Here is a 27,957-nt window from a genome sequence, read left to right as displayed (position 1 = left end):
TTAAAGCGACGCAGTCCCGAACTGTAAAAACCCCTTGGGTCTTTAGGCTGCATATTGGTCCGGGGCTTAAGTGGTTAAAGGAAGGGGACCTGGTCCTGCTAAAAGACCAGCAAGCTCACCGTATCCAGTGGCCAGTTGGACTTATTACAAAGGCCATCACTAGTGATGGAGTCCGAAGTGTGGAAGTCAGGATCGTTAAGGATGGGGCTTCAAAAACCTTCCTGAGACCAGTCACAGAGACAGTCCTAATAATGCCTGCTTCCAAAAATTCTGATTAGTGTTATGTGAAGGAGCCACTTAAGACCTTTAATATAGCTAGCTTATAGACTTGAGAAGGCTAGATAGCATGTTACTGTATGCAATGTTAATAATATGTAAAAGAAAAACAATGTAGAGTATAGTGGTATCTCACGATACCAGGCGGGAAGTGTGCTGTCACGCAGCTTTTACTGTCTAGCAGTTATTACATGTTATTATGTTATTTGGTATGATCCTTACCCCCCTGCTGTTCTGGCTAGTTTGGTTGCTCCCACCCACCATTTCCTGCTCTAAACCCATTTTGCTTTAGTTGCTTGAAAAGTCTGCAGAGTGTGGGAGCTGTGTAACTTCATTGGAAATTTACCTATGGAAAAGCCTCTATGTTTATATCCTTGTTATCTTGAAGCATAAAGAAGCATTGGAAAACACCTCTGGAGTCTTTATTCATTGAGTAAGCTGTCTGTTAAAGTCATCATTCAACCTGCTGCATACATCCTTACAGACTGGGTCTACAAGAAGCTTGTCACAGGTACAACCGATGCTTGAAACAGACAGAACAAGGTGCCATGTTGAACTATCAGTGACCAGTATGAGAGAGTAAGAGCGATAACACCAAATTTAACACACCTGCTCTACATTCACACGTATAACCTTGTAACTCGAGTCACATGACACCGGGGAGGGAAAATTTCTAATTGTACCCAATATGGATATTTTCACTTAGGGGTGTACTCACTTTTGTTGCCAGTGGTTTAGAGTGGAAGTCCATGCAAAAACTAAAATCCATGCATCTATAGCCACCAGCATTCTAACACCCGATCTCCAGCGGCAGAAGCTCTGCTGAGTACATGTCCGACAACAGAGTTACTATGGGGCTTTCATTGAGGGACATGTCCTCTGCACCCACCTCCACAGCGAAGCCGTGGCTGACAGCTCAGTGTGGGTTTAGAGCTTCCGCCGCTGGAGATCGTGTCGAATCGCCTGTAGAAAATGTATGTATACGTTTTTTCTTTCCAGGGCTAGAGAGGTTAGACCCCTTTCACACTGGGGCGGTTTGCAGGCGCTATTGCCCTAAAAATAGCGCCTGCAAACCGACCTTAAACAACGGCTGCTGTTTCTACAGTGTGAAACCCCGAAGGCTTTAACACTGTAGTGGTGCGCTGGCAGGACGGAAAAAAAATCCTGCTTGCCGCATCTTTGGAGCGGTGAAGGAGCAGTGTGTATTCCGCCTGCCCATTGAAAGCAATGGGACACCGCAGCTATACCGCCGGCTAAGCGCCTCTGCAGAGGCGCTTTGCAGTGGTTTTTAACCCTTTTTCGGCCGATAGCGGTAGTAAAACCCCCCCCACTAGCAGCCGAATAGTGCCGCAAAATTAGTGGTAAAGCGCCTCTAAAAATAGCAACGCTTTACCGCAACCGCACCTTCCGCCCCAGTGTGAAAGGGGCCTAATGCCGCATACACACCATCACTTTATGTGATGAAAAAAAACGACATTTTTTGTGAAGTAAAAAACGACGTTTTTGAAACTTCAATTTTCAAAAACGACGTTGCCTACACACCATCGTTTTTTCACAATGCTCTAGCAAAGCGAGGTTACGTTCACCACTCTTTTCCATTGAAGCTTGCTTCATAACTAGCTTCTGGGCATGTGCGAGTGTAAAAACTTCTTTTTAAACAATGTTTTTTGCTACACACGGTCAATTTCTGTAAAGTAAAAAACAATGTTTTGAAAAACGACACATAAAATTGAAGCATGCTTCAATTTTTTTTTGGACGTTTTTTACAAGACATATAATGATGTTTTCCCCCACACACGGTCAATTAAAGTAACGTTTTTAAAAATGTCGTTTTTTTTCATCACATAAAGTTATGCCGCGTACACACCATCACTTTATGTGATGAAAAAAAACGACATTTTTTGTGAAGTAAAAAACGACGTTTTTGAAACTTCAATTTTCAAAAACGACGTTGCCTACACACCATCGTTTTTCTCACAATGTTCTAGCAAAGTGAGGTTACGTTCACCACACTTTTCCATTGAAGCTTGCTTCATAACTAGCTTCTGGGCATGCGCGGGTTTAAAAACGTTGTTTTAAACGTCGTTTTTTGCTACACACAGTGATTTTTTGTGAAACAAAAAACAACGTTTTGAAAAACAACACAAAAAAAATTGAAGCATGCTTCAAATTTTTTTTGTCGTTTTTCACAAGACATAAAACGACGTTTTCCCCCACACACGGTAATTTAAATTGATGTTTTTAAGAACGTCTGTTTTTTTCATCACATAAAGTGATGGTGTGTACGCGGCATTAGAATGTTGGTGGCAAAAGATGTGGGGATTTTTGTTTTTGCATGGACTTCCACTTTAATAGCTGTGTGTTGAGTTATTTTGAGGGGACAGCATGTAAACTCACTACTACTTTTAGTGGTATCACATGAAAAGATATAATAAGAAATTTACAAAAATGTGAAGGGTGTACCCACTTTTGTGAGATACTGCATGGTTTTGTTTTTTACATTTCTCAGAGGTATAACTGAGGATCTTGCTTACATCACTGGAGGTGCTGATCTCTCTGAATAGGGCCCATGAGTTTCCTATACCACAGTGGTTTGCATTGATGGATGGTGCCTGCAATCCAATTGGAGTTTGACAGTTCTATCTGGTACAGACTTTAACCATGTTGTTTCAGACCTCTCTATAATATGAGGGTCGATGGTTTCCGGTAAGCAGGCTTGCCCCCTCACAGTGGTGAAAAGTGTGCATGCACGTCTATTTCACAGAATCTGGTGTGGGGATTCTACACTATGATCTCAAACTTTATATGTTGACTTTTATGATATTTTCTTTTTTTTTTATGAAATGTATTTTTATGTTTTTTTAGTGTTGCACTCTTTCTATACAGTGATTGAGCAATGTCAGTGTGTTATTGGCAGGATCTCCAGGCAAGAATAAAAGAAGCATGACTGGTAAGCTGCAATACATTACAATTATCTTCTTAGGTTTAGATACACTTTAAGGTAAATTATCACACAATAGATACAGTGGTGTTTTAGTACCTGAAGTCCAACAATATGTTCACATTCTGCTTGTGTTGCATGTAATTGAGGAGCTGGACTTGCTGGACAATCACAAAGCTCATATCTAATAAGAAATACACATTTTAAAAGATTAATTGCGTCAGTGACATGATTTTGATTAACATTAAGGTCTTGCGCTCTTTCCTAATGTCTACACAATCTGAACATTCTGATCAAGCACTTCACTTGCACTCACGTTAGCACGTAGATTATATGATGGTTTAAAGATCATTAGTCCATATACAGGTAACAAAGAACTCCTATACTTTATTATAAGTATTAGCTCAGATAAAAAGCAATACTGGTCAGCTGTATTTGTGTTTACATGAAGACATCATTCAGTAATTCCCAGTCATTAAATCATAACTTCACTCTAAAAGGGTTCTGCTTCATGGACACCCCCCCCCCCCTTCGATTTTTGGCACTTTTTTGGGGGGTAGCTAATTTTTTACAGGTACCCACTCCACTCCCAGTTGGATTACCTCAGTGATCCACTGGAGGTTCTCCGCCTGCACAGGTCCCAGAAGGCTGCAGGACCATTCAAAAAGCACAACATGCACAGGAAACATGTCCACAGTTATCATGCTGCCACCGGGGACCCGAAGACTGGCGCAGAACCAGTTTGGGTGAGCATGGCGCTGGATCCTTTTAATAAGAGTCAGCAGCTACAGTATTTGTAGCTGAAGACTTTTTTTATTTTTCAGTCCATAATTCTGCTTTAAAATGGACTCCCAGTAAAATATACGCACACCAGCCTATTTATAAGGTACACCTTTTTAATTGCTTGGTAACCTTTAGAGGTACTGTATTTATCTTCATATAGCGCGCCCCGGCATATAGCGCGCACCCCCAACCTGGAAGGGAAATTTCCTGAAAAAAATAAAATTCTTACAGTTTGAATGCCCCTCGTCGATGTCTTGCCCGGCGTCCATTGGCGGCCTTGTCCGGTGTCCGTCTGCGGCCTCGGTGGTGTCCTCCCCGCTTCTCCCGCGCTGTTTTTGAGCCGATCCCCGCTTCCCGCGCCGTGTTTGAACGCCGCCGCCGTCATATACCGAGCGCAGTACACTCGGGCACACTCGGCTCCTCTCGCATAAAGGCTAGGAGGCGGCACAGGGCGTGACCGCAAGCAGGGTCGAGCCTGGCCGAGTGTACCCGAGTGTACTGCACTCGTTATATGTCGGTGGCAGCGTTCAAACACAGCGCGGGAAGCTGGTATCGGCGTATATCGCGCACCCACGATTTTCCCCTTATTTTAAGGGGAAAAAAGTGTGCGGTATATGCCGATAAATGCGATACTTTAAGTGCATGGATAACTTAATTCCCAGTTGCAGTCTCACACCTTTTTATCTTTGGATAGACATCATGGTATAATTTAAGATGGTTTTTGCATCCAATATGCAGTAACATACTTTTTTCTAGACATGTGCGTTCCCGTTCGTAACGAATGGATTTTCGTACAAATTTGTTAGTATTCGTACATTCGTATCAATTCGAACATCCGAAAAGCTGAAAGAACCAAAATACGAAAATTACGGAATTACGGATAAGCAAAATAACGAACAAGCGAAAATACGAACGTATGATTGGACAATCTTACTAAAATACGAAACACCGAAAATGACATCTATAACGAACGATTTGCATTCCGTATTTTAAATCCTTTGTCTGTTCGTATTTTCATTCGTATGTTCGTATTTTCATTTGTGTGTTTTGTAAATCCGTTTTTTTGTCTGTTCGTACATTTGTGTACTGGTATCGTTCTTTCGAATGGGCATTGGGCAGTGTAGTTAGTGAATGATTACCGGTACTTAATATCTTAGCCAATCAGCTTATCTCGTTTGTGCTGAGTCACATTCTACAGTGTAAAGCCTTGTACACACGATCGGACTTCAAACTTTTCCGTGGATTTTTGTCTGAAGGGAGTCGGCCAGATATTTGAAACCAAATAAGTTTGTCCTATAGAGCGTACACACAGTCGGATTTTTTGGAAAACGCTCATTTTGATGTTTGTTGGCAAAAAGTCAGACCGTGTGTACGGGGCTTAAGAGAAAGTCTATCTTAATATGGATTAGCCGCGTGTTGCTATGTATTTACGAAAGTACAAAATTACGAATCCATTAAACGAAAATTATTATCTAACAAAATTACGAATTTCGAATCAACGAAAATAAATTAGACAGAATTACGAATCATTCAGTATAAACAAAAATAAAACTGTTACGAAAATACGAACGGGTCCGAATAGGAAAACTTGCGTCTTACGAAATACGAATGGGTCCGAATAGGAAAACTTGAGTCTTATGAAATTATGAATCTTTACGAATCTACGGAACGAGACGAAACGGAACAAAAAGATAAGAACATTTTTGTTGTGCACATGTCTTTTTTCAGTGTAAATGCTACTTCCTGTGTTCTCACACCAGTGTTATTTTCTGGTATAGCTAAGTAACAGCCACACTCTTCAAAACAAGCTTTCTTACACAGATGTAAAGCGGAAGTAAACCCATCTTCAAAACAGTTTCATTTACAGCACGTGCTGGAAATGTAATACTCCCATTGGTTGTACTCTCAACCAAACTGTCAAACCATCCAATGGCTGGTGTCATAACTGATCACATAGATTACACAGAGGCAAAGATGGCAGCTTCCTTGGCTGAAAACAATAGGGAGGTTTACTTACACTTTATCTTGCAGAAGAAGTGAGTGGGTGTCTCTTACCAGAGCCGTTACTGAGTGCTGATTACGAAGCACAATGAGTATAATTCTGATGATTATTGAACTTCATTTTGCACAACTACAGTAAAGCAGCCCATGTACATGTAACAAATGTCTTCTCTGCAACCACTCCATTCCCCCATCAAAACAGTGTTGACAAGGCAATCCCTCCCGCCAAGCCATTGTATACTAGCTGCTAGTGGTAATTGCATGCAAATCCAGCAGGCTGGTTGTACCCAAGATGATCAATCGATCAACTTTGTACAATCGGCCTGCCCATACATGGTTCGAATTGTGGTCGGTTCCTGCTGAACTGGCCAAGATTCTAACCATTTATGGCCGGCCTAACAGGGAAGTGGAGGTAAGACTTTAAAAATGGAGGTTACATTGGAGGTACAATGTCTTTCTATTTCCGTAACTGCAATTGGACTTTAATGCTTTAACTTATTTGCTGCCATCACCATACGTAATATGGTCATAGCAGCGGAGGTTTTACACACACTCTGAGTGGCCACCAGGATTGTGTATAAATCTAAAATGCCAACTGTTGGTCCCTCCCTTCACACAGGTTTTGCTAATATCGTGTCATGTAAAAAAAATCTGAACTATCACTATTTTATTCTCTGGGATGTCTGTTTTCAGAAAATATTTTGGGAGGTTTTAACTCATTTTCAGACTTAAAATTGTATTAAAGCGTGTGTTTAAAAAATGTCTCTGACTATGAAAGTATTAATGAAAGACTAAAGCCCTGTACACACGATCGGTTTGTCTGATGAAAACGAACGGATGGACCGTTTTCATCGGACAAACCGATCGTGTTTGGGCCCCATTGGTTTCTTTTCCATAGGTAAAAAAAAAATAGAACCTGTTTAAATTTTTCCTATGCATAAAAAAACGATAGAAAAAAAACAATCGTCTGTGTGGAAGTCCATCGGTCAAAAATCCATGCATGCTCAGAATCAAGTTGACGCATGCTCGGAAGTATTGAACTTCATTTTTCTCAGCACATCGTAGTGTTTTACGTCACCGCGTTTGGACACGGTCAGATTTTTGACAGATGGTGTGTAGGCAAGACTGATGAAAGTCAGCTTCATCGGATATCCGACGAAAAAATCCATCGGATCAGATATCCGATCGAGTGTACAGGGCTTTAGTCCAAATTAGTCTGTTAGCTTCAGTCTGAGCATGAGGTTTGTTAGAAGATTTCTATCTCACTCACATGGTGTCAAATAAACTAGAAAGCAACACCGAAAATATAATTTTTAAGAATTTTGTGAGACTTACGCCTGCTGTTATACCATCACAAACTTACCTTTTAGTATCTTTGCTTCTAAAATCAGCTGACAACTGTAAATTTTCTTTGATTTCTTTATCCGATATACTTGAATTGGACATTTCACATGGCTGAAGAATAGCTTTATTCTGAAGAAAAATTTAACTATTGTTATGCAACTGTTTTTATTACTACAAATGCACACTGCCACTTACAATTAGGTAAATCAAAATATTCTTACTTATTGAGTTAGGCAACTAACGTAGCATTCCAGTCAAGCACACATTGCACTTAAGTATGAAAGTGCCTGAAAAAATGGCCTATGTCGCCAGTGGCAAAAATCTATTCTTCCTTACACTTTCATACCTCAGTAGAATCAGTAAAGGGAAATTATAAGCTTTAGTATTTGTAGTGCAAATGTTTGCCTTTTATACACCTTTAGGAACTTGTATACAAGACAATTAAGTTATTGAAGCAAGATAAATTAAAAGGCTCATAGCAACCAATTTAATATGTTATACATTTAGGGCAGGTCAGAAAATAAATAATCTAGTTGCTGTGGTAAGAAACACAATGGATATTAAAGTGGTTGTTAACCTACTTATATACAAACATCCTATCTGCACTGTAATAAACTAGTAAATGTCCCTGTGCCTGTTTTTTTTTTTCTGTTGAAAAGCCTGTGGCGTGCAAAACACAACCCAAAAACTCCACCCGGTGCAGGAAAAATGTGCACACATATAAAGAGGTGCAACAAAAAACTGTGACGGGTGCATCGTCAAGTGGTCCTCCGAAAAGGACCCAGCTCTGATCCCCCGGGGCATTAGGCTCCTGACAGGGAAAAGAGCAACTGTGGCCCATACAGCCGAAGCCATATGGACCCATCTTGGCCCAAGCAGCCGAAGCTACAAGGACCCAACATCCTCAGAGGGACTGCCGAAACAGAACCCTCCTCGGTGAGGCTCCCCCGATGGAGACCCCATGAGAGCAGGCGAACTAAGCCAGAAGGCCATGTCCACCCACTCCCAAGACTTTCAGAGCAGGCCCGAGGACCAGCACCCTACTCATCACACTAAAAGTGCAGTGCACCAAACAAAAAAAGACGTAACTGTGACACACAGGGGGTAAAATAAAAAAAGAAAGTGGGGGAGAAGGAAGATGGGAGAGTGAGGTAAAGTGACCAACGTGCAATACGTTGGCCCGGCCCAATAGGCAGGTGTGAAACGTGTGTATGTGGAGATCAGTGACCTAAGGTGCCACACGATGAGTGCCCCTTTCAAACACTCGTGCAATGTATGGCACCCCTGGACAAATGTCCCTGTGCCTGTGTTAGGTAAAAAATATGCTTATCTGTATGTATAACAGCACGGCTCCCAACGCTCATCTGCCTCTTCGGGGTCTCCTCTCATTCCGACTTACAGCTCCAGTGGGTGCGGCCGAGCGCTCTTGCTGACGTCAGCCGGGGAGGAGAGGAGAGTGTGAAAGCCGAGTGAGCTGAGCACTGGAAGCCGCGCTGTTATAAATATATAAATACAGATAAGCATATTTTTTACCCAACACAGGCACAGGGACATTTACTAGTATATAAGAGCGCAGATGGGAGTTTTTTAAAGCTAATTTATTTTAGTCATTCAATTCAAAAGGTGAAACTCATGTATTTTATTTAGATGCATTACACACTGAGTGATATGTTTCAAGCATTTTTTTTATTTTGTTTGATGATTATGGCTTACAGCTAGTGAAAACTCATAATTCAGTATCTCAGAAAATACATAAGACCAATATAAATTAAAGGATTTTTAATACAGAAATGTTGTCTTACTGAAAAGGATGTCTATATACGGTATAGTATGCACTCAATAATCAGTTGGGGCTCCTTTTGCATTAATTACTGCATCAATGTGGCGTAGCATGGAGGCGAACAGCCTGTGGCACTGCTGAGGTGTTATGGAAGCCCGGGTTGCTTTGATAGTGGCCTTCAGCTTGCCTGCATTATTGGGTTTGGTGTCTCATCTTCCTCTTAACAATACCCCACAGATTCTCTATGGGGTTTAGGTTAGACGAGATTGCTGGCCAATCAAGCACAGTGATACTATGTTCATTTACCAGGTATTGATACTTTTGGCAGTGTGGGCAGGTGCCAAATGCTGCTGGAAAATTAAATCAGCATTTCCATAAAGCTAGTTATGGGTTTTTACTAGCTGTAAGCCATAATCATCAAAATTTAAAAAAATAAATGTTTGAAATGTATCACTCTGTGTGTAACGCATCTATATAAAATACATGAGTTTGACTTTTTGAATTGAATTACCGAAATAAAACTTTTTGAAGGTATTACATTTTTTTCAGATGCACCTGTATATAAATAATCCCCATTCTATACAAAACTAATGGAAAAAAAAAATCTTTGAATTTACATAAACTGTTTTGGTTGAAGTGGAACTATGGGAAAAATAAAAAAATACAGCAGTTGGGACAAACCATATAACATTTAAACAGGTGCTTAAAATGGGGGCCTTTTAGTGTAAAAAAAATGTATACAAAATTTTTTTTATTGGGAGCTGGGCTTTTTTTTTGTTGACCCCTTTAATCTTTTAGTCAGGGCCGGTGCAAGGATTTTTGCCAACTCAGGCGAAGGTGCATTTTGCCGCCCCCCCGGCACGCACACGAGCATATGCACGCGCGCGCACACACACACCATACATTATATATGTATATATATCAGACCCCCCTCCACTAACTACAGACCCCCCTCCGGCAGTATGGATCCCCTTTACTAAGAACAGACCCCCCTTCCTCAGTAGAGACCAACCTCCGTCAGTATAGACTCCACACTAAGTACAGATCACCCTCCGTTAGTATAGACCCCCTCAGTGTAGAAACCCCCCTCTTAGTGCAGACACCCCACCTTTAGTATAGATAAGGCCGTGATATATGCCAGAAAGACCAGTCAGCTGACCATCAATAGTTTGAAAAGTATTGGAAGGAATAGTAAGGCTTGGTTCACATATATGCATATCGGAACCGCATCCAATTTGCATAACATGTGAACCGGATCGGTTTTCAATGGAGCCAGTTCACACATGTCCGGGGCCGGTGCGGTTTATTTTTGAAAGGGGTCCTGTGCGATTTTGGGTCCAGTTCAGGTGCAAATCTAAGTAAAAGATCGCTATCTATTTAACCGGTGAACAAAACCGCACCGGACTGCAAACCACAGTTGGATACGTGTGAACCTAGCCTAAGGGACCATATCCAAGAAATTGTCAGCGAAAATGGTATCATTTGTAGTAACCAGCATAAATTTATGAAAGTCTGTGCTTGCCAGACCAACCTTTTAACATTCTATAAGGAAGTGAGTGGTAATTTTGATAAAGGAAGGCCTGTGGAGGTAGTGTACCTATATTTTGATAAAATATTTATGTAATTTTAACATATCTGTCTTTTTGTTATATCACCCATAGTTCCACTTTATTGAAGACATATGGTAGATTGTGTTAATAGCTCATTGTGTGATCTCAAGTTACCTAGGTGGCACTGTGATTGGATGAAATGCCCATGGGTAGCACTGTTCTTTGTAAAGGCCCCCATTACAGTATAAGCCCATCATAGCAATACTCAGATTGTTCCATCTTATCAAATATACCTGACATATGGAATCTTGAAGTTTAATGTAAAGGTTGTCCCTCTCCTCCATCAGTTGATTTATCTTGGCTTCATTTTTCTTTTTCAGTTCTTCAATGTACACTTCATGTTCCTGAAAGCATTTTAAATGGGCAGAAATGTATTAATGATTAAAGCAAAAAAAAAGTATTAAAACACACCACTAAACAGAATAAACTGATTTTAAATAATTTTTGTGTGACTATGCATGCTGATGTTTGTTTGTACTTTGTGTCAGAGTAAGTGTCCTAAATGTCCTAATTAGTGTCCCAGTATCTTATTAAAGCAAAATGAACCCAAAAGCCAAAGCTCAGTAGTCCTTAAAGGTGGTAGCTACATACATTTTCTATTTTTAGGCTTGTTTTCCTTTATTTTCACCTTATGATCTGACCAGTAACATACTTCCTATCTTGGAGTTTCTCGGCTCTGGATGGAGAAGCAAGAGAGACACCTGTGTTCAGCAGAATTGACAACCTGGGGGAAAGGTAGTATAATGCCTCGTACACACAAGCAGTTTTTTCAACGGGAAAACTGCCCAAAAACCACCAGACAAAAAAAAAAAGAAACAGTTCTTATGCCCGGCCTAGGTGATCCGAACAGAAGTGGGAGCGGGTACCTGTCAAAATCAGGTACATGTTCCCAGATTTTTTTTTGCCAAAGTGATAGAGGAGGGGAAGAGGAGGTTAACCACTTAAGGACCGCCTCATGTAAATATACGTCAGCAGAATGGCATGGACAGGCACATGCACGTACCTATACGTCCTCTGCTTGACGTGGGTCGGGGGTCCGATCGGGACCCCCCCGGTACATGCGGCGGTCCTTAAGCCTCGGGGAGCGATCCGGGACGACGGCGCGGCTATTCGTTTATAGCCGCCCCGTCGCGATCGCTCCCCGGAGCTGAAGAACGGGGAGAGCCGTATGTAAACACGGCTTCCCCGTGCTTCACTATGGCGGCGCATCGATCGTGTCATCCCGTTTATAGGGAGACTCGATCGATGATGTCAGTCCTACAGCCACACCCCCCTAAAGTTGTAAACACACACAAAGTGAACACTAAATGTTACAGCACCCCCTGTGTTTAACTCCCAAACTGCAACTGTCATTTTCACAATAAAGAATGCAATTTAAATGCATTTTTTGCTGTGAAAATTACAATGGTCCCAAAAATGTGTCAAAATTGTCCCGAAGTGTCCGGCATAATGTCGCAGTCATGAAAAAAAATCGCTGATCGCCGCCATTAGTAGTAAAAAAAAAAAAAAATGCAATAAAACTATCCCCTATTTTGTAAACGCTATAAATTTTGCGCAAACCAACCGATAAACGATTATTGCGATTTTTTTTTACCAAAAATAGGTAGAAGAATACGTATCGGCCTAAACTGAGGAAAAAATTTTTATATATGTTTTTGGGGGATATTTATTATAGCAAAAAGTAAAAAAATATTGAATTTTTTTCAAAATTGTCGCTCTATTTTTGTTTATAGCGCAAAAAATAAAAACCGCAGAGGTGATCAAATACCACCAAAAGAAAGCTCTATTTGTGGGGAAAAAAGGACGCCAATTTTGTTTGGGAGCCACGTCGCACGACCGCGCAATTGTCTGTTAAAGCGACGCAGTCCCGAACTGTAAAAACCCCTTGGGTCTTTAGGCAGCATATTGGTCCGGGGCTTAAGTGGTTAAAAAGCAAAACTTCCCCTTTTGGGTAAAGTTCCACTTTAAGTAAAAATTCTCTTTGCGTGAACATACTTTATTCCTTTAGTAAATCAAACCCAGTAAGCTTTTTACATCTTTCCTATCAAGAGAAGAGGGAAGAGGGCTTCTAGCTGACTGTGGCACTGATACCACCATAGGGGGATACTATCATATATTGTTTTTGTACAACTATGGTTTTTACTGGTTTCTACTGTACTTTTTGCAACTGTCTTTTTTCTGCTTCCATGGCAATTTGCACAGATTTCATCTCTGAAGCATGGATCTTAGTTAAGTCTTCTCGGCTCTTTGCTAACTGATCCTTAAGATGCTTTGCTTCTGCCTCTCTCTGGCGTTTTGTTTTACTGACTTCGTCTTTGTGCAGTTTCACATGTTCTTGTCTTGGACTTGAGTGTTCCCTGAAACCCTAGAATGAAAAAAAAAAAATTAACAAATAAATCAAGGAACGCATACACAGTAAAAACTTGGCTTGAGAGCGTTTTGCAAGACGAGCAAAATGTTTAAAACATTTTTTGACTTGATATACAAGTAGCGTCATGTCACAACTGAGTATAAAGAGAGGCGCCTCCAAGTGTAGCAATATGATTACATTTAATGCAGGTACAATGTTTAGAAACTCACATGGTTGATGATTAAAAGGCACATCTAAGTATGCAGGCCTCCAGGGGATCATGTGTACAGTATAGCATGCTGCAGCTTTAAGCCAGAAAATAAAAAAAAGACAGAAAAGGGCAAAACAGAGCACAGACTGTATATTGTCATTTTTTTTTCTTGCTTTAGGCATCAAAAGAATACGAATTGAAATCGAATTGAGTGGCAGAGGAGGAAAGCAAAGGTAAGTATGTGCTGCTAAAAAGGAGGAATTAAAGAGAACCTGTTGTTTTGCCCTACATGGGCTACCTTTCATTAATTATTTTTTATAAGGCTGGGTTCACACCTATGTGAATTGGATGCAGGTTTCACTGCATCCAATTGGCATAATAGGAGAATGTGACCGGCTCTCTATAGAGAGCATACATTTGTAGAGACTTTTTTGTCTGTTGTCATTGAATGATCATTTTCCTTGTCTAATTCTCCATCTTAAAGACTAAGTTCACTTTTGTTCACCTTCTATTTTTTCTAAATTCCAGCTCCCTTATGTACCAATATAGCATTAATGTACTTATTTAGCAAAAATAAAACCACTTTTCATTAATTCTACACAGGCTTACTTTACTCTCTTCATAGCTCTTTAAACACACTGCTTGATTACTTCTGCTATACTTCCTGGACAGACTTTAGGTCATGACACAGGAAGGAGTTGGCCAGCTGAGGGTGGATGATGCAGGATGTGTGCTAATGAGATCAGCTGGTTAACTCCTTCCTGTGTCATGACCTAAAGTCTGACCAGGAAGTAAGGCAGAAGTAATCAAGCAGTGTGTTTAAAGAGCTATGAAGAGAGTGAGGTAAGCATATGTAGAATTAATGGAAATCAGTTTTATTTTTGCAGAATAAGTACATGAATGCTATATTGGTACATTGGGAGCTAGAATTTAGGGGGAAAAGGGCGAATAAAGGTGAACGTAGCCTTTTAGGTAATGAAATGGGTATACATAATATACATACACTTTTCCTTTACCTGGAAGCATGCTTTCAATATTATGCAGAACAGTCATGTGTATTCTATGAAAGTATTGTTTAATATAGAAAACCATTATATTCAATAAGTTAGCTTTCTTAAAGAAAACTGCTTTACTATCATAAGATTCTAAAACTTTCTGTTCCATTTTTTTACATTCCAATTTTTGTTTAAGTTACAAAGCAATTGAAAAACGTAAAACTGTGGTTTCAATTGCCCCATCAAACCTGTCAAAGAAATCTGATCCCTTCTAAAACATTGCTGTAGTTTTTCCTCTTTTTCTGATTTGATCTTTCAGTAAATTGCATTGAGCCGGTTAATTTATTGCCCAGTTTCAGCTTCGCAATCTACAGAATCCTGGAGGTTGGCCAAACTCATGGGTGGTAGATTGCTTATTTTCTGGTGATTACTTGCAATCAAATTTGTGATTCCCGCTGGATGGAAAGTGTTTAATATTGAGCAGTGTAAGGTTTTAGTAGACCATTTAAACATTCTCACTCCTAAAAAAGTGTCATGTTTTTCAAATTATTTTTTAACATTTAATAACAATAAATTAAATGTGGTACGGCACTTAAAAACAAAGAAAATTACAATTATTTGCAGATGAAGCGCAAATCATCTTTAAGTGTGTTCAGGTAGGAGGATACTTCCACTATAGCCTGTATACACACCCACGAGTGATGTCAAAGAACGCATTACGGGCAGCACAGTGGTGCAGTGAGTAGCACTTTCGCCTAGCAGCAAAAGAGTTTCTGGTTCGAATCTCGACCACGACACCATCTGCCTGGAGTTTGCATGTTCTCCCTGTGCCTGTGTGGGTTTCCTCCGGGTACTCCGGTTTCCTCCCACACTCCAAAGACATGCTGGTAGGTAAATTGGATCTTGTCCAAAATTGCCCAGTATATATATGTATATCTGTGTGTATGAATGTGTGTCCCAAGCGTGTCACGATCCTACGGGGTAAAATGACCGCACCAGCCAAGCAGACTCTGGCTGGAAAAAGCACCCAGAGGCGATTTAGTTCGCATGAGTAGCGCTATACAAGTCATTCATGTCACTTGGCTAGCTCTGAGAACAAGAAAATGTTCTCTCCAGCATAAAAGACACAACTGAGCATGTGCAGGTTGGCTACCCTGCCTGTGCGTTAGCTGGCCTTCCCCAGATAGACAGTGCAGGAGGGAAGGATCTATGCATACAGGATCATAGAGCCTTTTTACACAATGCAGAGGATTAACCCCTTAAGTTCCACAGTGAGTATAACAAACATGATATTCTGCATATACAGACAGATTTTTCTGTTGTGGGTTTAGTAATACTTTAAACTGCCCCGTGGGGGCCATCTTTATCTCATTGGTCATTTAACACAGTATAGAAACCAGGTTTGCAACAGCATCCCTATTCTAGTCACAACGTGAACATGATACAAGAAACCTGTAACTCTATTGTGTTTCTATTAACTGATAAGCGTACTTGGTGTAGGCTGATAACAGAAAGTAATAAATATCTTCAGTGCATTGTGGGATTTCCATGTAAAGCGTTTTTTTTTTTTCTCTGCATTGTTTGCTACTATAATACCTGCTTTGAACTGACAGCTTCCCCGCTGTCTCTCTTACTTGCACTTGTCTTACGAGATGGCTTCTGCTGAAGTTGATCTAATTTACTTTTTAATTCAGCTAGTTCGCCCAGAGCAGCTTTGTGTGCGCTTGACACAGTCTTCATCTGTTCTGTCAAAACATAGAATGGTATTATTGCTTTACCTTGCAGTACACAACAAAGAACGCATGCAAACTGCTGCTCAGTAGAGGATTTACAATGACTACCTATCTGGCTCTGGATCTCATTTTCTTGTTGTAATAGTCTCTGTTTCGCCACTGCAAGCTCCTCTTCCACCTGGGACTGGAGGTTTCTGCATTCTATCAGCTCTTGGTCCCTCTGACTTAGCTCTAGTTCCAGTTCCTGGAAAAGAGCAAAGCAATTTCTGTATTGTTGAATCAACAAACCAGTTAGTACATTGTAATATTTTTGATTCTATGGCTGTGTCTGTTAAAGCGCAACTAAATTCTCTCAATCAACATTAAAGGGTAACTCCACTTTCATGGGAAAAAAATTGCAAATAAAAAAATATTATAGCATATATAATTGCAACACAAGTCATATTGTAATTGAATATTAAAAATTACCTTTACTTTTCAATCTGCAGCCACTGTAAGTTTCTGTATATGCAATGCAATATGGCTACCTGGAGGTGTTCTGTATACAGAATGTGTACAGAGTGTCCCCCAGAAACATCATTTCCTGCTTTTGTGATTGGCTCACCGATTTTCCCAGAAATCTACACTAAGTCAAATTTGTGGCATCCCCTGCAACAAAAATGTTATTTTTGGTGAGATACTCTCAATAGGAAATAACATCTAAAGGGATGCAGACGCAGAATTTTCCTCATTAGAGCCTCGATTCTGCAGCAGCTGGTTGATAATTATGAAACCACTCCCATTAGACTCACTGGGCTCAGGGGCACAGAGGAAAAAACAGGGATTTATTCAGAATAACAAAAGGTAGGAATCTGCAACAAACTGTTAAAATTCTTGTACCCAGAGGGGAATTTAAAAATAAAAATAAAAGTGGAGTTACACTTTAACTATTTTAAGTCCTTATACCACTAGGCTAATTAAATAGATAGTAGAACAATAGTGCAGCGCTAAATGATGTGCACAATGGTTAGAAAGGCACACAAGTGAATATAAACAAAATAATATATAAAGTCAGTGTGAAGACCCTATAAACAAAATATATATAAAGTCTGTGTAGGAACCCTATATCACAATAAATGTGACACTGGGTTAGTGAATCCACTGTTCAGTGTACAATTAAAATTCCATAAAAAAAGTTGATGAATGAGAACATTGACATGATCGTTGAGTATAAAGTTGTCTGAAGGGATCATCAAGGCATCACCTAGAGAAGGTAAGTATAGTAGGGTACTCTTACCGGAGGGTGTGGCTGTTTTTTTAGGACAGTAAGTCTTGTGAGCGTGGTGGTCTCAGCGGACCTGAATCTCTGTGTAGAAGAACTCCCCAGGCGGCGATAGCGATAACTGGCGATAACTGGGCGGACGTAACTTCAACAACAGGGCATAAATGGAAGGCCCCAATGGGCTCGTAGGACAAGATGCAAAAAAAAAATGCAAAAGAAAAAAGGGATGCTCCAAATGGTGCAGGTCAAAACACACCGTGACAGGTTTTATTTTAAATGGTATACAAAATATAAAATAAGATCACGTGAACAGTACACATAAAAGCAGTATGGGGTGCTATAATAGGTGTCCCCTATTACCACTTTCATAGGTTGTCACTTATTGTAGACACAGATTGGGCCCCCAAGAGGTTTAATATATAACATTTTACACTTGCTGATGAGCTCATGTATCATTTTGGGTAATTTTATTATAAAACAAATGTATATAAAGATTAACATTTTTATATATCATTTTGGATTTTTTAGGCAAACGTTGGAAGTTGTTGTGGTGCATGATCGTGTATGACATCATTTCCTGTTTTGTCCTATGCCACTTCCTGTCCCCGCCCCTGTGGGGTATGGCCCTGGTCCATTATGTATTTAAAAGCCAGCAGTATGGGGGTGCAATTATATGCCCCTGTTGATGGATCTCTAATCCGAAACGCGTCGTGTTTGCATTATAGCACCCCATACTGCTTTTATTTGTACTGTTCACGTGATCTTATTTTATATTTTGTATACCATTTAAAATAAAACCTGTCATGGTTTGTTTTGACCTGCACCATTTGGCGCATCCCTTTTTTCTTTTGCATTTTTTTTCCATCTTGTCCTACGAGCCCATTGGGGCCTTCCATTTATGCCCTGCTGTTGAAGTTACGTCCGCCCAGTTCCTGTTATCGGTGATACTCATCTCATCTGACGTGTCCAGCTATCGCAGCCTGGGGAGTTCTTCAATGCAAAGATCCAGGTCCGCTGAGACCACCACGCTCACGAGACTTATGCCGCATACACACCATCACTTTATGTGATGAAAAAAAACGACATTTTCTGTGAAGTAAAAAATTACGTTTTTGAAACTTAAATTTTCAAAGACGAAGTTGCATACACACCATTGTTTTTCTCACAATGTTCTAGCAAAGCGAGGTTACGTTCACCACGTTTTTCCATTGAAGCTTGCTTCATAAGTAGCTTCTGGGCATGCGCGGGTGAAAAAACGTCGTTTTAAACGACGTTTTTGCTACACAAGGTCAATTTCTGTGAAGTAAAAGTTGACGTTTTGAAAAACGACACATAAAATTGAAGCATGCTTCAATTTTTTTTGGTCGTTTTTTAGAAGACATAAAACGACGTTTTCCCCCACACACGGTCAATTAAAGTGACGTTTTTAAAAACGTCATTTTTTTTCATCACATAAAGTGATGGTGTGTACGGGGCATTACTGTTCTAAAAAAACAGCTAAGTCTTCACCCTCCGGTAAGAGTACCCTACTATACTTACCTTCTCTATGTGATGCCTTGATGACCCCTTCAGACAACTTTATACTCAACGATCATGTCAATGTTCTCATTCATCACCTTTTTTTATGGCATTTTAATTGTACACTGAACAGTGGATTCACTGACCCAGTGTCACATTTATTGTGATATAGGGTTCCTACACGGACTTTATATATATTTTGTTTATAGGGTCTTCACACAGACTTTATATATTATTTTTTTTATATTCACTTTTGTGCCTTTCTAACCATTGTGCACATCATTTAGCGCTGCACTATTGTTCTACCATTTTTCCACATTGTTTGTTTGTGTGCCAGCTGCTTTGTTTCACATATATGTTTGGTTTTGGTTATTTTCCCCTTTTTTCATAATTAAATAGATAGGAAGACATATTAGAATTACTTGTATTCAAGGAAGCATGTTGTCTACTTTATATTCTGTTTAATGCACAGGCCAACAAACAAGATAAAGGATATATGGTTCTATGTTTCTTGAGCTATAGTGAGTCTTCCATCTCCTCGGAACATCTCCTGTGAAAGAATCAACACATATACAGTGCCTTGAAAAAGTATTCATACCCCTTGACATTTTCCAAATTTTGCCATGTTACAACCAAAATCGTAAATGTATTTTATTGGGATTTTATGTGATAGACCAACACAAAGTGGCACATAATTGTGAAGTGGAAGGAAAATGATGAATAGTTTTCAATTTTTTACAAATATGTGAAAAGTGTGGCGTGCATTTGTATCCCCCCCCCCCCCCCCCCGAGTCATTACTTTGTAAAACCAACTTTGGCTGCAATTACAGCTGCAAGTCTTTTTGGGGATGTCTTTACCAGCTTTGCACATCTAGAGAGTCACATTTTTGACATTCTTCTTTGCTAAATTGCTTAAGCTCTGTCAGATTGGATGGAGAGCGTCTGTGAACAGCAATTTTCAAGTCTTGCCACAGATTTTTAATTAGATTTTGGTCATGCCTGTGACTGAGCCGTTCTAACACATGAATATGCTTTGATCTAAACCATTCCATTGTAGCTCTGACTGTATGTTTAGGGTCGTTGTCTTGCTGGAAGGTGAACCTCCAACCCAGTCTCAAGTCTTTTGCAGACTCTAAGGCCGCGTACACACGATCGGTCCATCCGATGAGAATGGTCTGATGGACCCTTTTCATCGTGTGTGGGCCCCATCGGTTAGTTATCCTTCGGTCAAAAAAATAGGAACTTGCTTTAAAATTTAACCGATGGACGCCTAACCGATAGGTCAAAACCGATCGTTAGTATGCAAAAGCATCGGTTAAAAACACGCGCATGCTCAGAATCAAGTCGACGCATGCTTGAAAGCATTGAACTTCGTTTTTTTCAGCACGTCGTTGTGTTTTACGTCACCGCGTTCTGACCCGATCGGTTATTTAACCTATACTGTGTAGGCATATCAGACCATCAGTCAGCTTCATCGGTTAACCGATAACAACGGTCTTACAGTTTTTTTTTCTAAGATTGCCCTGTATCTGGCTCCATCCATCTTGCTATCAACTCTGACCAGCTTCCCTGTCCCTGCTGAGGGAAAGCATCCCCACAATATGATGCTTCCATCACCATGTTTCACGATGGGGATGGTGTGTTCAGGGTGATGTGCAGTTTTAGTTTTCCGTCACACATAGAATTTTGCTTTTAGGCCAAAAAGTTAAATTTTGGTCTAATTTGATCAGAGCACCTTCTTCCACATATTTGCAATGCCACCCACATGGCTTCTCGCAAACTGCAAACCGGACTTATTATGGCTTTCTTTCAACAATGGCTTTCTTCTTGCCACTCTTCCATAAAGACCAGATTTGTGGAGTGCATGACTAATAGTTATCCTGGGGACAGATTCTTCCTCCCCGAGCTGTGGATCTCTGCAGCTCCTCCAGAGTTACCATGGGCCTCTTGGGTGTTTCTCTGAATAATGTTCTCTTTGCCTGGCCTGTCAGTATAGGTGGACGGTCATATCTTGGTAAGTTTGCAGTTGTGTCATACTCTTTCCATTTTCAGATGATGGATTGAACAGTGCTTTGTGAGATGTTCAAAGCCTGGGGTATTTGTTTATAACCTAACCCTGCTTTAAACTTCTCCACAACTTTATCTCTGACCTGTCTGGTGTGTTCCTTGCCGTTCATGATGCTGTTTGTTCACTAAGGTTCTCTAACAAACCTCTGATGGCTTCACAGAACAGCTGTATTTATACTGAGATTAAATTACACACAGGTGGACTCTATTGTTAATTAGGTGACTTCTGAAGACAATTGATTCCATTAGATTTTAGTTTGGGGTATAGGAGTAAAGGAGGCTGAATACAAATGCACGCCACACTTTTCACATATTTATTTGTAAAAAAAAATGAAAACCATTTATCATTTTCCTTCCACTTCAAAATGATGTGCTACTTTGTGTTGGTCTATCACATAAAATCCCAATAAAATACGTTTTTGGTTATAACATGACAAAATGTGGAAAATATTAAGGGTATGAATACTTTTTCAAGGCACTGTATGATATCCTACTTTGTATTTTTAAATCCAAGAACAAAAATCTGATTTGTTGCAGTGATTAAATGTAGTGGCTGCATTCATTTTCTTTATTTATTTTAACCTACGAGCATTTTTAGCAAATACAGAAAATATATTTCGATCTTGCCAGAAATGCAGTGTCCTTGTCACTTCCTGTGACCTGCACCAAAGAATATCTTCCTTCCTATCTATCTTCTGTAAACTGCCAATTGCCCTGCCCTCCATGTAATGTAGATGAAGAGATAGAGACATGTATGTAGTCCATGTTAGGAAAGCAGCCTAGGGTGACAACCATAAATACGGTGGAGGACTGACATAGCCACCCAGAGATGGAAAGTGTGTTATTTTCAGAATTACTAAGTAAAAATAAAGCAAAAGAAACTTGAAGAATAAAAAACAAATGCAGCAACCATGCAAAACACTACTAATCAGTTTTGGGTTTAGATACGCTTTAGGCTTGTATAGAACGCTGAAGCATTAGCTTTGGCCAGTAGAAAATGATATTCCTTCCACTGATACCAACAATGGGGCACTATTACTTCCACTGACGCTGGGGCATTTCTACTCCCACCAGCCACAGTCTGGCTCCCTAAACTCTAAAGAATAGTAATAAGAGGGGAAATATTGCGCTAGTCCAAAAACTAAAGGTGCAAAAAACAAGTGAAAATGCAAAACAAATAAGCAGCTGCACAGAACGTGACCTAAATTCAAATACAACTATAATTAAAAATGCAGCGCTGAAAATGAGAGACCAAATCGCACAAAGTGAGATGTGCCTCAATATGCAAAAAGTGAGAAATAAATGAATAAGTCCACATAAAGTCCATTTGAAAGACCATGGAATGTGATAATCAAATCAGACGTTTAACAATAAGGGTCATCTCATAAGCCTTCTTGCAAAGGAGTAAGGGAGAATTCTCTTACCGGAACCGGTGGATCTACTTGTTAGGCAGATCGTTAGAGCATGTGAAATCCCGAAGGCGATTTGCATCAACTGGTATGAAGACTCTGGATAAACCACACAAATTGCAGATGGCAACTCGTCAGTCTTGAAGGGACTCTGCGTTCACTGTATATACCTGTCCTAACTGAAGTACTTGTGTACGAAACGCGTCGGTCTTGGTACACCACTCCACTTATTGTCCTCTTTTATATAATTTTGTATTGTGATCACTTTTAAGTCTTGTTAGTTTTTCAATAAACCCACATTTACCTGCACTATTGGAGCGCCTCCTCTTTTTTCCCCTTTCTTCCATGTTATGGTTGATTGAGTTGCTGTTTGGAGGTTTTTTACATCATGCCATCCTTCAGTCCTGAAAATGATTCCTATATTGGAGGTCACTTCTTCATCATCTGAGGACAACAGGGATATCCAGTGAACGCAGAGTCCCTTCAAGGCCAGGATTTCCTTGAGCCTAGGTTCACACTGCTGCGAATTCAAAATCGCGGTAAAATGCGCGATTTTACCGCGATTTCGCGGCCGCGATTTCGCCGCGATTTCGGCCGCAATTTAATGTGAATTGCGGACCGAAATCGCAAAAAGTAGTACAGGAACTACTTTTTGAAATCGCAGATGCGGCGTCGCACTGATTAAGACAGTGCCATTGCCGACAATTGCCGCCGATTTGAGATGCAATTTGACATGTCAAATCGCATCTCAAATCGTTCCAAATCGTACCCAGTGTGAACCAGGGCTTAAACGAGTTGCCATCTGCGATTTGTGAGGTTTATCCAGAGTCTTCATACCAGTTGATGCGATTTGCCATTGGGATTTCAAGTAGATCCATCGGTTCCGGTAAGAGTATTCTCCCTTACTCCTTTGCAAGAAGGCTTATTAGATGACCCTTATTGTTACACAACTGATTTGATTATCACATTCCATGGTCTTTCGAGTGGACTTTATGTGGACTTATTCATTTATTTCTCACTTTTTGCATATTGAGGCACTTTGTCTAAAAAATAGTAAACTGGCCCTTGGTTTAGAAAGTTTGGAGACCCCCTGCTCTAAATTCTAATACATTTGTCAGAGAAGGAGAATTCAGTTAAATGCTCACCTGAGTCCTTTCCTGCATCCTGTGAGAAATGTCTTTGGCTTCAAGAATTTCAAACTCCTTTGCTTTAATGTCCCCTTTTAGCTGTTTGACTTCCAGCTGACTTGCTACCTCTTTGGCCTGACTAGTCTTCCTCTGATCTTGCTCTTTCTGTTGCAGCTGTTTTATCATTTCCGTAACAGACTGCTGCAAAGCCTTTCTTAAGTTTTCCTTTTCTTTAATATAATTGCTGTGAAGTTTGTTGGTCTTCATTGTGTACTCCTCTGTCAAATTGTGGTTCTGGCTCTTGAGACTCTCTACCTCCTTGTTCAGAGCATGGATCTCCTTGTTAAGCTTTTCATTAAGTTTTTCTATGGATTTTTCTTGCTCACCTAGTGTCTGTTCCCTTCTTAGAGAATCAGCCTCCTCGGTCATTTGCTGTAGACGGGTTTCAAAATCAGTTTTCATAGACAGCATTTCCCTGGATAGAGTTGCGATCCTTTCTGCCTGCTCACATTGGGTCTTTAGCTCCCTCTCCTCTGTCTGCTTCTTGAACATTGCAAGGTCTGCTAGAGTCTGTTCCTTCACCATGTTGTTGTTCTCCAAGGCCTCCTCCAGGTTCTGGATCTGTAGCCTCAAGTTCTTTTCCTCCCCCACCAAGCTCTCATACTGGAGAAACTTTTCTTTCGTTTCGTTGGATATTTGTTCCATTTCATTTTGGTGACTTTCCTTTAGAGTTACATTGTTCACTTCGTATTCATCAACTTTGAGATTCAAAGCATAAATAACCTTTAAAAGACAAATGAGTGTGTATTAATTATTCATTTGAATAGTATTACATGGTAATACAATAGTACAAAGCTTTAAAGGGGTTGTAAGGGTTTGTTTTTTATTTTCTAAATAGGTTCCTTTAAGCTAGTGCATTGTTGGTTCACTTACCTTTTCCTTCCATTTCCCTTCTAAATGTTTTTTTCTTTGACTGAATTTCTCACTTCCTGTTTCTCCTCAGTAAGCTTGCCCCCATCATCTGAGCTGTTCTGGGTGGGGGTTAGTCAGCCAGAACACCTTAATGAGGAGGAACAGGAAGTGAGAAATTCAGACAAAGATAACAACAACAAAAAATTTAGAAGGGAAATCGAAGGAAAAGGTTAGTGAACCAACAATGCACTAGCTTAACCCTCCTGGCGGTATTCCCGAGTCTGACTCGGGGTTAGATTTCTGTGCTGCGATCGGTAACCCTGAGTCAGACTCGGGCTCGCCTCGCTGGATCCACAGGCAGTGTTTTCTTACCTTGTCCCTGGATCCAGGGATGCCACCGCGCTGTGTGAGCGAGCGGGACCTCGCTCGATTAACACAGCGTCCTCCTGTGCCGCCGATCTCCATTCCCTGCGACGTTACCACGCACGGGAGCGGAGAACGGCGCCAAATTCAAAAACGTAAACAAACACCTTACATACAGTATACTGTAATCTTATAGATTACAGTACTGTATGTAAAAAATACACACCCCCCTTGTCCCTAGTGGTCTGCCCAGTGTCCTACATGTACTTTTATAAAAATAAAAACCTTTTTTTCTCCCTGCAAACTGTAGATTGTCCATAGCAACCAAAAGTGTCCCTTTATGTCAAAAGTGGTTTTAGAGCAGCTGGAAAACAGCGATAATAATAATAATAATTATAATCGCTTGCAGAATTGTGCAATAGCGATTTGTGGGGAAATTCGTCATAAAAAAATAAAAGTAATGACAGCGACAATTCTGCAACTGAGCAAATTTCAGTGATTTTGAGTTGATTACATTATTGAATAATTTTTATTATAATTATATTATTATTTGTTATAATTATTTATTATATTATAATTTATAATTTTGTTTTTAAAAAAATGTAATACCCGGGATCCCTACAATACTCTTGTTTGGTCAGATTTAAGTGAGTTATTCCTAAGAATTGCAGGCCTACAGTACAAATCACCAAATTTCCTTGCAAATAATGGTACCCCTTTCAGTACCTTTTTTTCTGAAAGAATCATACCGCCAGGGAGGTTAAAGGAACCTATTTAGAAAATAAAAAACAAACCTTTACAAGCCCTTTAAAGTGTTACTAAACCCACATCATAAAAAAACGATCAATTAATGGTGTATTACATGCTGTTTATACTCACTAAGGGCCAGATTCACATAGAACTGCGGCGGCGTAACGTATCGTAGATACGTTACACCGCCGCAAGTTTTCATCGCAAGTGCCTGATTCACAGAGCACTTGCGATGAAAACTACGCCGGCGGCCTCCGGCGCAAGGTGGGCCAATTCAAATGGGCGTGTGCCATTTAAATTAGGTGCGCTCCCGCGCCGGACCTACTGAGCATGCTCCGTTTCGCAAATCCCGTTGTGCTTTGCGCGCCGTGACGTCATTTTTTCGAACGGCGACGCGCGTAGCGTACTTCCGTATTCCCGGACGTGTTACGCAAACGACGTTCATTTTTAAATTTCGCCGCGGGAACAACGGCCATACTTTAGACAGCAATACGTATGCTGACTAAAGTTAGGGCACCTAAAACGACGACTAACTTTGCGACGGGAAACTAGACTAGCGGCGACGTAGCGAACGCGAAAATCCGTCGGGGATCCGCCGTAACTGCTAATTTGCATACCCGACGCTGGTTTACGACGCAAACTCCACCCAGCGGCTGCTGCGGTATTGCATCCTAAGATCCGACAGTGTAAAACAATTACACCTGTCGGATCTTATGGATATCTATGCGTAACTGATTCTATGAATCAGTCGCATAGATAGAAACAGAGATACGACGGTGTATCAGGAGAAACGCTGTCGTATCTCTTTGGTGAATCTGGCCCTTAGTCACTATGAGATTAGTTTTCTGTATTCTGCAAAAAACCTGGTTGAGTCTCCTGCTCTCTATATCCCCCTCCTGTCCATGTCCCCACTACAGGATTTTGCAGCTGTAGTGGCAACTATGCACATGCTCAGTTTTCAGTGAATTTCTATGCTGAGCATTTCCTCCCTATCTCATCTGAGCAGCCCATGTGACTATAGAGTCGCACATGTGGGTGTATACACAATTGTAAATGACAGCCCACAGCCTTCCTACTCCTCCACACCCACCAATAAGCTAAACACAATGGGGACGTGATATTACATGAAGATTGATGGAGGCTTTACCTCCCTCTTATTCTTAAGCCTTGTACACATGATCCAACTTTATGGCCATAATTGTCTGATGGACATGTTGTGTCGGATAATCCGACTGTGTGTATGCTCCATTAGACAATTGTTGGCTGAATTAACGACAACAAACGTTTGCTGTTCATGCTCACCAATTGTTGGGCAATAAATCTGTTACGTCGGTTTATCCGATCATGTGTATGCAAGTCCATCCAACTAAAATCCAATGCTAAACATCAGACAACAATAGCATAAGTTGCCCAAATGGTAGCGGTAAAGAGCTGAAAACCACGTGATTTGGTAAATGTTGGCTTAAAATGTTGTGCCGTGTGTATGCAGAACAAGTTCATGGCCAACCCCCTTCGGACCAAAATCCACGGAAAAGTCAGATCGAAGTCTGATCGTGTGTACGAGGCTTAAGACACAGGTTGGATGGGCGTGACATAGCCTGTGACTGGCAGAAACCCACCCACACCATGTAATTTCCACAAAATAATAAAGATTTGATTTCAAATATACGGTATATTTGTATGCCGATTTAAAACAGTTTATTGATATTATTCATTTTGAACATGTGACCAACAGCAGAGCATTCCCTTCAGACAGGCTGGGAAAGATCTGGGTCATATGACAGCTGTATTTTGTTTAGGAAAAAGGTACTTAGATTTCTTTTTATTAAAATAATTACAGTGACATCGTTCACATACAGAAATAATAGAAGGAACAATGCAAATTAAACAGTGTGTGTTAAGTATCAAATTAAGGAACACCTCCATGTTGCTTTTCTACCAACCCACTAGCTGACAGTGATAGTTAGAGCCACTTCTAGGACACAATGATCTACACAGCATGGGAACTTCCCAATAGATTAATGGACCAGATGCCAATCAGCTGGTGATGAAGAACCAGACCATAGTTTTGAAATTGCTCAATGAGGACTTTTTGTATACAGATCTGGTCACGGAGCGGGAGCACACTACAATTGCCAGCTCCAACAATTTATTTTTAATGCTGTTATCCTTATAACTATTTAAAAGAGCACATGTATTTGCAAATTTAGGGGTAGATTCACGTACGGGCGCCTAAAATTAGGATGGCCTAGCCTACTCTTTTTAGGCTACACCGCCTTAAATTATTTAGGTTAGAAGTGATTCTCAAACCACTTACCTTCAAATTTTCGGCGGCGTAGCCTAAAACGAGCGGGCGTAAGCGTGTCTTATTCAAATGACTGGGAGGGGGGCGTGTTGTATGGAAATGAGGCTTGACCTCACGTTTTTTGACGTTTTTTACACTGCGCATGCGCCGGGCGACTACATTTCCCAGTGCGCATTGCGGCTAAGTAGGCCGTACGGGCCTATTGATTTCGATGCGTACGT

General features: G+C 40.5%; 1 protein-coding gene across 1 annotated transcript in view; it reads right to left on the bottom strand.

Annotated features, from left to right (window-relative positions):
- Positions 1-27,957, bottom strand: part of FAM184B (family with sequence similarity 184 member B) — a 176,486-nt gene that overhangs the window by 40,154 nt on the left and 108,375 nt on the right. Inside the window, exons 2-8 of the mRNA XM_040335203.1 lie at positions 23,425-24,189; positions 16,133-16,268; positions 15,888-16,036; positions 12,894-13,100; positions 10,969-11,079; positions 7,365-7,474; positions 3,317-3,401 (exon numbers count right to left, since the gene is read on the bottom strand). Of these exons, the coding sequence (XP_040191137.1) occupies positions 3,317-3,401; positions 7,365-7,474; positions 10,969-11,079; positions 12,894-13,100; positions 15,888-16,036; positions 16,133-16,268; positions 23,425-24,189 (1,563 nt within the window). The remainder of the gene's footprint in view (positions 1-3,316; positions 3,402-7,364; positions 7,475-10,968; positions 11,080-12,893; positions 13,101-15,887; positions 16,037-16,132; positions 16,269-23,424; positions 24,190-27,957) is intronic.

The sequence above is a fragment of the Rana temporaria genome, chromosome 1 (assembly GCF_905171775.1).
Source record: "Rana temporaria chromosome 1, aRanTem1.1, whole genome shotgun sequence".
In the NCBI taxonomy this organism is placed as follows: Eukaryota; Metazoa; Chordata; class Amphibia; order Anura; family Ranidae; genus Rana; species Rana temporaria.
Note: the sequence above shows the minus strand (reverse complement) of the source record. Positions and strands in the feature narration are given on the sequence as shown.